This window comes from Haliotis rubra, unplaced genomic scaffold (assembly GCF_003918875.1).
Source record: "Haliotis rubra isolate DU_JTF1 unplaced genomic scaffold, ASM391887v1 Scf130, whole genome shotgun sequence".
Classification (NCBI taxonomy): Eukaryota; Metazoa; Mollusca; class Gastropoda; order Lepetellida; family Haliotidae; genus Haliotis; species Haliotis rubra.
The window spans coordinates 1,708,283-1,720,803 of NW_025765226.1; the positions used below are offsets into that span (position 1 = coordinate 1,708,283).

At 40.6% G+C, this 12,521-nt stretch overlaps 1 protein-coding gene across 1 annotated transcript; it reads left to right on the top strand.

The window, feature by feature from the left end:
- The first annotated feature begins 46 nt into the window (after positions 1 to 46).
- Positions 47 to 2,097, top strand: LOC124267291 (small nuclear ribonucleoprotein G-like). Its single transcript, XM_046702211.1, has 3 exons — positions 47 to 194; positions 1,444 to 1,466; positions 1,693 to 2,097. The coding sequence occupies exons 1-3, from the start codon at positions 163 to 165 to the stop codon at positions 1,902 to 1,904; spliced, it is 267 nt and encodes an 88-aa protein (XP_046558167.1). The 5' UTR covers positions 47 to 162; the 3' UTR covers positions 1,905 to 2,097.
- The last annotated feature ends 10,424 nt before the right edge of the window (positions 2,098 to 12,521 follow it).

A 12,521-nucleotide genomic window follows, 5' to 3' on the forward strand; every position in this document is an offset into this window, starting at 1 on the left:
AATTGCAAAAGCTGGAAAATGTTAATTTTTAAAAAGATCTGAATTTTGGTTTCTCAAACCTCCCCTTATCCACTTCCGGTTCGATCGCGTCGTCGAAACGTTACCGCCTTTGTTGATGCCGGTTTGAGCTAAAGCTTCAAACTTACATCCACTGTTATCGTCATGAGTAAGGCACATCCACCAGAGTTGAAAAAGTAGGTATATGGCTATTAAATGTTGTGTGGATTATATACCTAATTTTGACTGTCATTTGCTCTTGTTTGAAACTAAACAGTATTGCATCGGTTTGTTTACGTTTCGAAACGAGCACCTGCTGAAAGAATGAGAGTTCGGTTAATGTTGTACCATGAACATTGTATAGTTAAGTGATATAAATCCCTTAGAAAAAAATATACTGCTGATGTGCTGTCCCGTATGTACTTGCATACATTGTGGAAAGACTTCCGCCCGTATCCCCCATTAAATTTCATTCTAGTCAAAGTCTGAAAGTAGTCTTTCCACTGAATATTTCTTGAAGACTTAAGTTGCATCATTTTACATTGGATGTGAAGTTTTCAAGGCTAGAATGCACTTTACCGGGCGCAGCCCTCTTTGCTCCCTCCACGATCCTTAGGGTTAGGGTTTAGGGTATGGCACTCTTTACGATCCTTAGGGTTAGGGTTTAGGGTAAGGCACCCTTTACTATCCTTAGGGTTAGGCACCCTTTACGATCCTTAGGGTTAGAAACCCTTTACGATCCTTAGGGTTAGGGGTTAGGGAAAACATGATGCCCCAATGTTTTAATCTCGTGGGTAATGAACCAATAAAGTGCAGTACTCCCAACACTTAAGACCTTAGTCCTGTTGGTCTGCACTTTAATCTTCCACACATCCAATACAAAAGGTGACTTAAGACCTTAGTCCTGTTGGTCTGCACTTTAATCTTCCACTCACTTATGACAGTGGTTGGATAATTGACACTGCTGTAACTTGACTGGTTAACTTTGGATATTCTGATCGCCGTTACCATGATAAACTATGGCATAGTGTCTCGGTGAAAAAATGCCATTTGTCAGGGCTAACACATACTGCAAAGTAAGCTCATTGTTATCTTGCAGCTGGCATGAATCCCAATTTTGCCTTGCCTTGCACATGATGTAACTGAAATTCTGTTTAAAGCTGTGATACCATGCAGGGGTGAAAATAACCAATTGCCTGACGTCCAAGTCCAGTGTTTTTTTCTGTTGGGCAGAGGTTTCCAGTTGACTTTCCAATGTTAATTACATTGTATATTTAAGAAAAATCAACAAGAAAATTGGCCGGTTTAGAGGAAAAATTATCAGGGCAAGTGATTTTACATATGCCACTGTACCAGAGTATACTAGCAACTTAAAAGTTATTTCCACCCCTGCCCTGAATTCGTCCCTTTTGTGATGACCTAAACTTATATTTTTGTATTTTACAGGTACATGGAGAAGAAGCTTCAGTGTGAGTATTATGAGCCATTATTAGATAAGCAAGTTATGTTATTCCTGTTATTCCAGTTACCTCTTGATGCATTGCTTATGCACATCCCATAAATATGAAATGAAGTAAAAGTTGTGCCTCTGAAAGAGAAAGAACTGAACTGTGTTTTTGAAATCTTTCCCACGTTATTTTCTGAAACCAAAATGTGAAGTTTAATATTTTCAGACTTTGGTTGTTTTTGTTCCAGTGAAGCTGAATGGAGGTCGACAGATTACTGGCATCCTGCGAGGGTTTGATCCCTTCATGAATCTCGTGGTGGATGAGGGTATGGAAGAGACCAAGACTGGAGAGAGACGACCAATTGAAGGTTGTGACAGTTCCATTTATATATTGCTAATTTCGCTCGTCCCAGTAAAATATTCCTACCCTTCATTACAAAAATGGATGATTCAGTCGTAGTGATCATGGCAGTGTGTTTTGTTTCTTGGTTTGTATGGATGATTCAGTCGTAGTGATCATGGCAGTGTGTTTTGTTTCTTGGTTTGTATGGATGATTCAGTCGTAGTGATCATGGCAGTGTGTTTTGTTTCTTGGTTTGTATGGATGATTCAGTCGTAGTGATCATGGCAGTGTGTTTTGTTTCTTGGTTTGTATGGATGATTCAGTCGTGAGTGATCATGGCAGTGTGTTTTGTTTCTTGGTTTGTATGGATGATTTAGTCGTAGTGATCATGGCAGTGTGTTTTGTTTCTTGGTTTTGTATGGATGATTCAGTCGAGTGATGATCATGGCAGTGTGTTTTGTTTCTTGGTTTGTATGGATGATTCAGTCGTAGTGATCATGGCAGTGTGTTTTGTTTCTTGGTTTGTATGGATGATTCAGTCGTAGTGATCATGGCAGTGTGTTTTGTTTCTTGGTTTGTATGGATGATTCAGTCGTGAGTGATCATGGCAGTGTGTTTTGTTTCTTGGTTTGGATGATATTCAGTAGATCATGGCAGTGTGTTTTGTTTCTTGGTTTTATGGATGACTTCAGTGAAAGTGATGATCATGGCAGTGTGTTTTGTTTCTTGGTTTGTATGGATGATTCAGTCGTAGTGATCATGGCAGTGTGTTTTGTTTCTTGGTTTGTATGGATGATTCAGTCGTAGTGATCATGGCAGTGTGTTTTGTTTCTTGGTTTGTATGGATGATTCAGATGATCATGGCAGTGTGTTTTGTTTCTTGGTTTGTATGGATGATTCAGTCGTGAGTGATCATGGCAGTGTGTTTTGTTTCTTGGTTTGTGATGATGGATGACTTCAGTCGTAGTGATCATGGCAGTGTGTTTTGTTTCTTGGTTTTATGGATGATTCATGATCATGGCAGTGTAGTGATGGATCATGGCAGTGTGTTTTGTTTCTTGGTTTGTATGGATGATTCAGTCGTAGTGATCATGGCAGTGTGTTTTGTTTCTTGGTTTGTATGGATGATTCAGTCGGTTTGTAGTGATCATGGCAGTGTGTTTTTGTTTCTTGGTTTGTATGGATGATTCAGTCGTAGTGATCATGGCAGTGTGTTTTGTTTCTTGGTTTGTATGGATGATTCAGTCGTAGTGATCATGGCAGTGTGTTTTGTTTCTTGGTTTGTATGGATGATTCAGTCGTAGTGATCATGGCAGTGTGTTTTGTTTCTTGGTTTGTATGGATGATTCAGTCGTAGTGATCATGGCAGTGTGTTTTGTTTCTTGGTTTGTATGGATGATTCAGTCATAGTGATCATGGCAGTGTGTTTTGTTTCTTGGTTTGTATGGATGATTCAGTCATGGCAGTGTGTTTTGTTTCTTGGTTTGTATGGATGATCATGGCAGTGTGTTTTTTGGTTTCTTGGTTTGTATGGATGATTCAGTCGTAGTGATCATGGCAGTGTGTTTTGTTTCTTGGTTTGTATGGATGATTCAGTCGTAGTGATCATGGCAGTGTGTTTTGTTTCTTGGTTTGTATGGATGATTCAGTCGTAGTGATCATGGCAGTGTGTTTTGTTTCTTGGTTACAAGTGTATGTATATTTCTTTCATCAACAAGAATGTCATCTTTGTTTTTAAGCTCATTTATGTAAATAAACATTTGTGTATAGATATAAATTGTGCTTGCTTTATTGAACAGTTATCTTGTAATCGTTATCAGAGTTGCCAATCAACTCTATCCACAGTCTGTGGGAAAACACCTGTTAACAATTGTAGAGAAAGGAGGATCTGGTAGTGGTGCGATTAATTGAAATAATCGAAGATTGGTTGCAGTGACTAAATGACCAAGCAATTGATCATGTCTCATCAATTTTGGAACACTTATTTGCATTAACAATATTTTGAACAAGATTGGCTTTGTCATTAAGTTTACATTTCATAAGCAATTCAAGCTGTTCCAAGTCATGATTGAATTTATGTTAAAGACTCCAGGAAATTTATGTTCCTTACATACTAGTCATCCTTTTAAGGTGTGAAATTTGCCAATGCATTTACGCAATTTGAAAAAAAAACCCAAAGAACTACATGTTTTTTAATATATATTTTTTCGTGCATTAACAAACATAACAGTAAATTAGAAAAATGACGCAAACCACTTATTTTTGATGAGTGATCGGTTGTAATAAACCAATCGTCAATTATGAGATTTTAACCAATTCCCAACACTAGGAGGATCATCTTTTCCTGGAGACACCATGTTGGCATGAATGGCTGCTTTGGATACTTGATGGCAGAATGGTCACCAATTTTCATTACAGGAGAATTATTAATTATACGCACACACCCCAAATGCTGTGGAATTGTACTGCTGTTGTACTGCTGGCATATAACCCTGTAGCACATTCTTCCTAGGTGGCCCAAACTCTTCAGCAACTGGCATATTAGCTTGGACTCATTTGCCAGAAGAACTTGGATTAGCTGCAGGTACCCGAAAGTATGATTGTCATAGGCAACTTCTTAATTTCAGAAATAAACCTATTCCCTTGAAATCTGATCTCATTCAAATAGTAGTGTTGGGAAATATAATCTGGTTTTAATCAGACCAGTAATCAGACTGAAGTAAACCATGTGCATTTGTCTAATAATTGCATTACCAGTGGAAGGCTTTTGGTCCTAAAAAACACTTTAGGGGTGAGTAATTGAAAAACATTTTAGTATATACACACTCATGTAATATATGTTTTATATGGGGTACTTTGTCAAGTAAGTTGTTTAGACCCATCCGAGGGGCGGTGGGGTAACCTAGTGGTTAAAGCGTTGGCTCATCATGCCAGACCCCGGTTCGATTCCTCACATGGGTACAATGTGTGAAACCCCTTTCTGGTGTCCCGCCGTGATATTGCTGGAATGTTGCTAAAAGCAGCGTAAAACCATACTCACTCACTTAGACCCATCCGGATTCGAACCCACACTCCGAGTGAGGCATTTAAAATTACCAGCACACACTGGCGGTGATCTAACACACACATAACATAAGTAACATTTCAGTTACAAATACGGCGTACAGTGAATTGCCCAGTCGTTTATGCTTTTATGGTTAAACTCCAGCAGTCATGGATTCGAACCCACAAAGGATCCTTGTATGAAGAAGAGATGCGTGTATTGTCTTTCTTGGGCAATGTTGCCATGCTCATACAAACTCTCTAAACACTGATATATATATATATGGACAAAAATAGTTAGGGATATATGTAAATTTTGAAATTATGAATAATGATCTATTTATTCATTGACACACTGATAAAATATCAATCATAAAAATACCAATATCCCTAACTTATTTTGTCCAGTATACTTTCTTCACACAGAATCTCAATAGCATGGTTGTATCGATTGATAGGTTATTCTGTAGAACTGTATGCGTGTGTGTTCTCATTTGCCAGGGATTTGTAATACTTGATTGCATTACTATACTTTGGCTCCATACGTACACACCTGCCAACGTCTTGAGACTCACGCTTTTATTACTCAAGTCACGCTCTCACGACAGAATTATGACTGAATGTATGGTCAATCCATATACACGTGGCTGGAATATAGCTGAATGTGGTGTTTCAGAACAAAGAAAGAAATATAGCACATGTATATATCCTAAAGAATACCATTTACCGGTCTTCCACGTGTGACATCATGTCAACAACCAACAATAACTCTCACGCCAAACTGGGTACAGCATTTTGACCACTTAAATCACACAACAAGGTCTGAATACATAGTTTTAAGTGACCTTTCTTGGAAGGGAATTTGCAAACCCACCCACCACGTTCCACCCTCAGGGGCGTAGCTACCATTTTTAAAAAAGCCCGGGCTTACGCATGATTGTCGCTGAAAAGGTTGGGCAAGCCCTCAGTACTATCTGATATAAAGCTTTGAATCCTATCGGGTTTATACGAAAGAATTGGCTTGCTACGCGCCTGACCCTGGACAAGACAGGGACCTGTGGCCCTTGGATCCCGGCATCTCAGGCCTTTTCCTCTCTTGGAGTTTGAAGCTCTGATACATATCCGTTGTTAGGTATACGCTTGATCACCCGCCATCACAAACTTGTGAACAACAACCTTGCACCTCCGTCTCATATGTTTTCATGAACAGTTGCCGGCTTCGTTCTTCACAACATTCGTACCTCTTAAAAAAATAAGTTGCCTTCACTGGCAGGGTCTGTTTCAATAAAATTTACAACCAAAATACTCCATGGTTAACGTTGACGGAGAAACAAGTCATGAGAATTCACTCTCCTCGCGCTTGCAGGACCGAAGGGTTTTAAATAAAACACCGATTAATGACTCCGTGAAGTCAGAAGGCAATGTTAACATTCAAGTTTTAGGTTTGGAATTTTGTTGTAAATTAAAGATTCTCCACCTGACAACATTGGCGCATTGCTCATGTATAACAACCGAGGAAATTAATATACTGGTATTTTTAACCCGAGGCGAATACTCAGAAGGCTATACATGCATGCAAATCATGAATTGAATATATAGTATCGGAGATATATATCTCGTGACTTAATAACCACTTCAAACATGTTGCATAAATGCATAAATATTCGGCCTCGTATGTTACTGGCAACGTCGGATTTGCCAACAGGCATCCGTGTAGATTTCAAGGAAGAAGTTCCCAGTGATGCCATGCATGATAATCGAAGTGTCTCAGGTTTGGATCGTTGCTCGTTGTTTCGGTCACTGGGTCGACTGCATGCTCCAGAGCCCATTATATGTCAAGGTCCCTGTGATATAGTTATGATATTGAAAATGGCTTATTGTGGCGTTCAATAACACTCACTCACTCACCATCCAAGATGAAGTACGTGTGTGTCATCACCGGTCTAGCTTATATATCCGGGATAGAATTGGTGTTCAGCTTGTGGTAAGAGGCAACTAAGGTTGGGGGTCAGGCTGGCTGACTTAGTTGGCAGGTCATCAACTGTTAAAGGAGACTTCAGAATCACAGAGATCGATGTTTGACAAATTGATGTCACGTGACTGATCAAAACAGTAACTTTTCATTAATTGGATGATGAATTGTATATTTTACTACTACACATAAATCTTGTTTGTTATATTTCTTGAAAGTATTAGAATAGCCCTTTGAACGGCGAATATATCTCACATATTGCAACAAATGAATATTTTTTTATAGTCGGCAACGATTCTGGGTGAACTTCAGCACTCTTTGATTTTTGGTGGCCATCTTGGATTTTGGGGAAAATAGACCCAAATATTCGAGCACACCCCAAAAATATGCTTTACCATGATGTTCCCTAGCACTGTGCTACAATAGTGTTAGAAGTCACAATAGTGTTAGAATTGGAAATCCTTGATTTTTGGCGACCATCTTGGACGCCATCTTGGATTTTTTGGAAAATTTGTCCCCAAAAGCGGGCCCACCAAAAAAATATGTTTTATCATTATGTTCCCAAGCACACTGCAAAGTTTCATGCTTTAGTCCGCCAAGTATCTATACTGAGTCAAAAAAGAAACTTCACATTCTTTCTTCAGGGCACTATAAAAGAACAAGAGATGGTAAGATGGTTAAATTGTTATTATTTCATTGCTGAGATCTGTGTGATGTACTCGATACACTGACAGTGCCATAATCAGTTCCATTAGGCTACACCGCCGTTCCAAAACATGGGTATAAAGAATGTCAAGTCACAAGAATAAAAATGCGAAATTTCTCAGTTCAATATCGTGTATGGCCGCCCCGCGCATTCACCACTGCCAAACACCATCTCCTCATCGACTGCCTGATGCTTGTGAACACGTGGTTGGGGATTCTGCGCCATTGCTCTTGTAAGGCAGCGCCAAGTTCCTGCAAACTCTGAGGTTGGTTCCTAAGACCACGAAGCCTTCTCCCAAGTGCATCCCAAACGTGCTCTATTGGATTAAGGTCAGGGGACATCGATGGCCAGTCCATGAAGTTGATTCCAGCGTTTTGAAGGAAATTTCGTGTCAACATCGCGGTATGCGGCCGAGCATTATCATGCTGGAACTGTAGACCTGGGCCATGAGCCGCCATGAAAGGAATGAGTTCAGGGGTGAGCACCTGGTCGCGGTAAGCAGCAGCTGTGAGGTTTCCACGGATGACCAGAAGTCGGGAACGGTTGTTCCCACAGAAAGCATCCCACACCATGCAACTTCCGCCCCCGAATCTGTCGACTTCCTGTACACAACATTGGGCACACCGTTCACGACGTCGTCTCCAGACTCTATGCCTGCCGTCCGCGAATCTGAGGGTAAACCTGGATTCATCGCTAAAGACGACTCGATTCCAGTCTCTCTGGGTCCATCGGAGGTGACGTTGGGCCCACAGCAGACGTTGACGTTGATGAAACGGCGTCAATATTGGCCCACGATATGGACGTCGAGAATGGAGATTGGCAGCCCGCAACCGATTTCGAATGGTCTGTGAGGACAGTCGACCTCTAAACATCTCAGCCCTGGTTCGTGTAGCCGGCAGAAATCTGTCACGTAGGTGACGTAGGACGATTTGACGGTCTTCTGCTCGTGACGTCACACATGGACGACCCGACCTTGGGCGATCAGAAGTGGTGCCAGTTTGTTGTAGACGACCTTGCAAGTCATACACAGTACGACGGCTGCATCCCATTGCTCTTGCGACGTCAATAACTGATCTTCCCGCTTGCAACATGCCAACGGAACGTTCACGTTGCACATTTGGCAATCGTGGCATTTCAAGTACCGTTAGAACTGTGGTTTAAAAGTGTTTTTTCAATTCTTGAGGCCAATGCAAACACGTGCATATGAAGAAAACTTCGATGCGAAGATCACGTGATCGACTGCACGTGCAAAACCTGATCTGGCACTAACGTTATTCGCACGACGAATGGATGGTTTTGAGTTGGTTTTGCTAACGTTTTTCTAGAGTCGAAAGATAGGGGGATCCAAATTTCGGATACATAGATGTATCATCAGAGAAAAATTATTCATTATTTTTCAAATTACATTTTGTGAAGTTTCTTTTTTGACTCAGTATATTTTCACCCTAAGCCACTGCACTATTTGGGAATGTAATTGTAATGGATGGGTTGACCTCACAGTTCATGGGAAAACGGAAGTCTTCAATGTTAACGGCATGTCAATACATGATGCTGTATCATTTGTAAAATTGCTGGGACGTAGCCTCTTTTCAAAGAAGGACCCGAGAACATCCGGGTTAGAATTGATCTTCAGCAACCCATGCCTGTCGTAAGAGGCGACTAAGGGGATCGGGTGGTTAGACTCGTTGACTCATGTCAACGTATCACAATTGCGTAGATCGGTGCTCATGCTGTTGATCACTGTCTGGTCAAGACTCGATTACTTACAGACCGCTGCGATATAGCTGGAATATTGCTGAATGCGGCGTTTAACATTAAAACAAAACTCATACGTCTCTACAACGGTGTTTTACGCACCTGTATATCCATACAGATATACACGCACTGTCTATACAGATACATGCACTGTCTGTACAGATATACATGCACTGAGTGAGTGTCAGCCTGACCCAGACAACCTACCAGCCGACAGTTTCTCATGCCGACAGATTGTCGGCAACATTTAGAGCTGCAGGAGCGGATAGGAAATTGATTCTCGGTTTTAAAAAAATGTTCAAATTGATAAACGTTACTGCAACAAGCAAGATGATTCCATACAAGTGCGGGGAGCTATTTCAACGAAAATAACAGCAATTCTTGGTGTGACCCTCCGTTTTGAGGACATATGCACCCAGGCCAATGCCGTCGCGAACCTACATATAGTAGGACAAGTAATGTGCAAAACAATGTCTGGTTGCCATGGCTGTTTACCAGAATAATATTCATAACAAAGTTACCGCCGTCGTCAGAATGAAATACAATTATTGATCAGCTGTTGTGTTCGATTTGCAATACGTCCCAATGTATACCTTAAGCAAGACATATTGGTAATTTAACACCATATTGTCGACACAGACCTTGTCACGTGGCTGAACTGTCAGATGTTCCGTAACCTGACCGCTGTTCACTTTATTGTTCATCCGCCCTCAAAACACTCGTGAATGTTACTGTTTTAGCTCATGATAGTCATACAGACAAAATGTTTTTCATCACATATTTTGTTTTATGTTAGACTTGGGTGAGTATCTCAAAGTGTCTATACAAACGTCTAGGCGACATTAGTTCAGTTCAGATATTGTTTGCAAAATAGTGGTGTTTTTTTCGTTTGGCGGTTAACTGTGTTATTTTGTTTAAAACACCTCACCCGCAATTAATTCCCAAATAGTGCAGTGGCTTAGGTGAAAATAGATATGTTTAGGGATTAACTAAGAGCATGTGCAGTTTTAGCATAGTGATTGGGAACTTAATGATGGAAAAGACTGACTGACTGGCCTGAGATTAGTTTTACGCCGCTTTTAAAAATATTCCAGCAATATGCATGTATATACATGTACCAGTATAAACTATGGGCTTTAACACACGTTTAGAAGTGGGGAATCGAAGTCAGTCGGCGTGACGAGACGCTTTAACCACTGTCTTACCCCACCGCCCTGCTGGACAAGGAGGAAGCGAGTCAATCAAAACCCTTCTTTGTTTTAATCCTTCTGGACAAGTAAACATATTTAAGCAAACATTATTTCTAAATCGGTGACATTCTACTTATCCGGCAGCTGGCCCAGGGATAATCCCATCGTGTTTGTTTATGCTGCGGGGTCGTCTCAAAACTATGGGTATTCTTATTTTGTCACTTCCATCATCAACAAGCTGGAGGGAGAGCGGGCCAAAAATAACGAAACTTTTTTCACCAATAGTGCAACTTATTTTATTGATTTTTTGTTGAGGTCGCTTTGTAATAATCTTGACTTTAATTTTTGATATACATCAAGTCGCTTTGCTTTGATAGGGAAAGATCCAGTTTGCCTGGTTTTGTAAGAGAATGAATGAATGAATGAATGTCACATACATATAAAGTATTTTGACGGTTATCAAAAAACCCACCTCCCTACACCCGCCAGACTTCCACAAGTCTCTGAAGCAATAATTATTAGTGTAATTGATAAATTCTAGAAAATATAAATCAAAATAACAAGCTATAACAGACTGGCGTCCTTATGCATACAATTACTATACGTAATTCTATCCTTCGAAGATCTAGAGGTTTTTTATCATTGTTTAGAAATTATCATTTAAACCATTTAAACTATTAATATTTACCTCAGAGACTTGTGCAAGTCTAGTCCATGGGCTTTGCCTTCAGTACAGCCTTGAAGCAGGGCTATAGACCCGCGTATGAAGTAACATATACCTGAAACCTGTAACAGAGGCTCAACAAAAATAAGTGTGACTCGTGACCCACTGGAAGCTGTATTAACTGTGTCTCGTGCGAATTTATAGTTCTGTCTGGTTCAGGTTAGTCTGTTGCATAGTCCCTGAACCGGATTTTTTTATTTTTCCTTCTGCCTTGTGAGTGAGTGAGTACGCCGCACTCAGCAATATTCCAGCTATATGGCGTCGGTCTGTAACTGATCGAGTCTGGACCAGACAATCCAGTGAACAACAGCATGATCATCTATCTGCGCAATTGGGAACCGATGACATGTGTCAACCGAGCCAGCGAGCCTGACCACCCGATCCCGTTAGTCGCCTCTTACGACAAGCATGGGTTACTGAAGACCAATTCTAAGCCAGACCTTAACGGGCATCTCCCTTGACCTTTCTGTAATGCTAAAGCCATAAATGAAGCAAGTCTAGATTTCCTCAGGTCCTGAATGTCCATATTGGGGCTCCTTTTCAATTTGAAAGGAGTTGTTTGTTTCACAAGTATCTATATTCAGAGACTAAGCGATAGTCTAGGTTCAGGCATTGTTTAGTGATATGATTTTACAATTTCTTTATTTTCAAAACCTCACACCCTAAAGACATGATCGTGTTCATCTGGAAGGGCAGTTGATGCACACATAATGGTTCCTTTAGATAGAAAGGAACAAACCAAATGGTAATTCCACTGTTATGTATTTGGAACTGGTATAATAGGCGATACTCAAAGAGTATCTCACAACAAGAGACATGCACATGAATCCTCGAAAACTGTAGAGGAATCGGAATTTGTCAGTACGCAGTGACAAGCGGAGTGAAGTGAGTGAGTTCAGTTTTACGCCGCATTCAGCAATATTCCAGCTATATATGGCGATGGTCTCTATAAAATCGAGTCTGGACCAGACAAGCGGAGTGAAGTAAGTGAGTTTAGTTTTATGCCACATTCAGCATTATTCCAGCTATATGGCGACGGTCTCTATATAATCGAGTCTGGACCAGACAAGCGGAGTGAAGTAAGTGAGTTTAGTTTTATGCCGCATTCAGCAATATTCCAGCTATATGGCGACGGTCTCTATATAATCGAGTCTGGACCAGACAAGCGGAGTGAAGTAAGTGAGTTTAGTTTTATGCCGCATTCAGCAGTATTCCAGCTATATATGGCGACGGTCTCTATATAATCGAGTCTGGACCAGACAAGCGGGGTGAAGTAAGTAGTTTCATGTTTGTCTGGAGTTCTTCTAGGGGCAATTAGAAGTGATTAACATGAGTTAAAGATTTC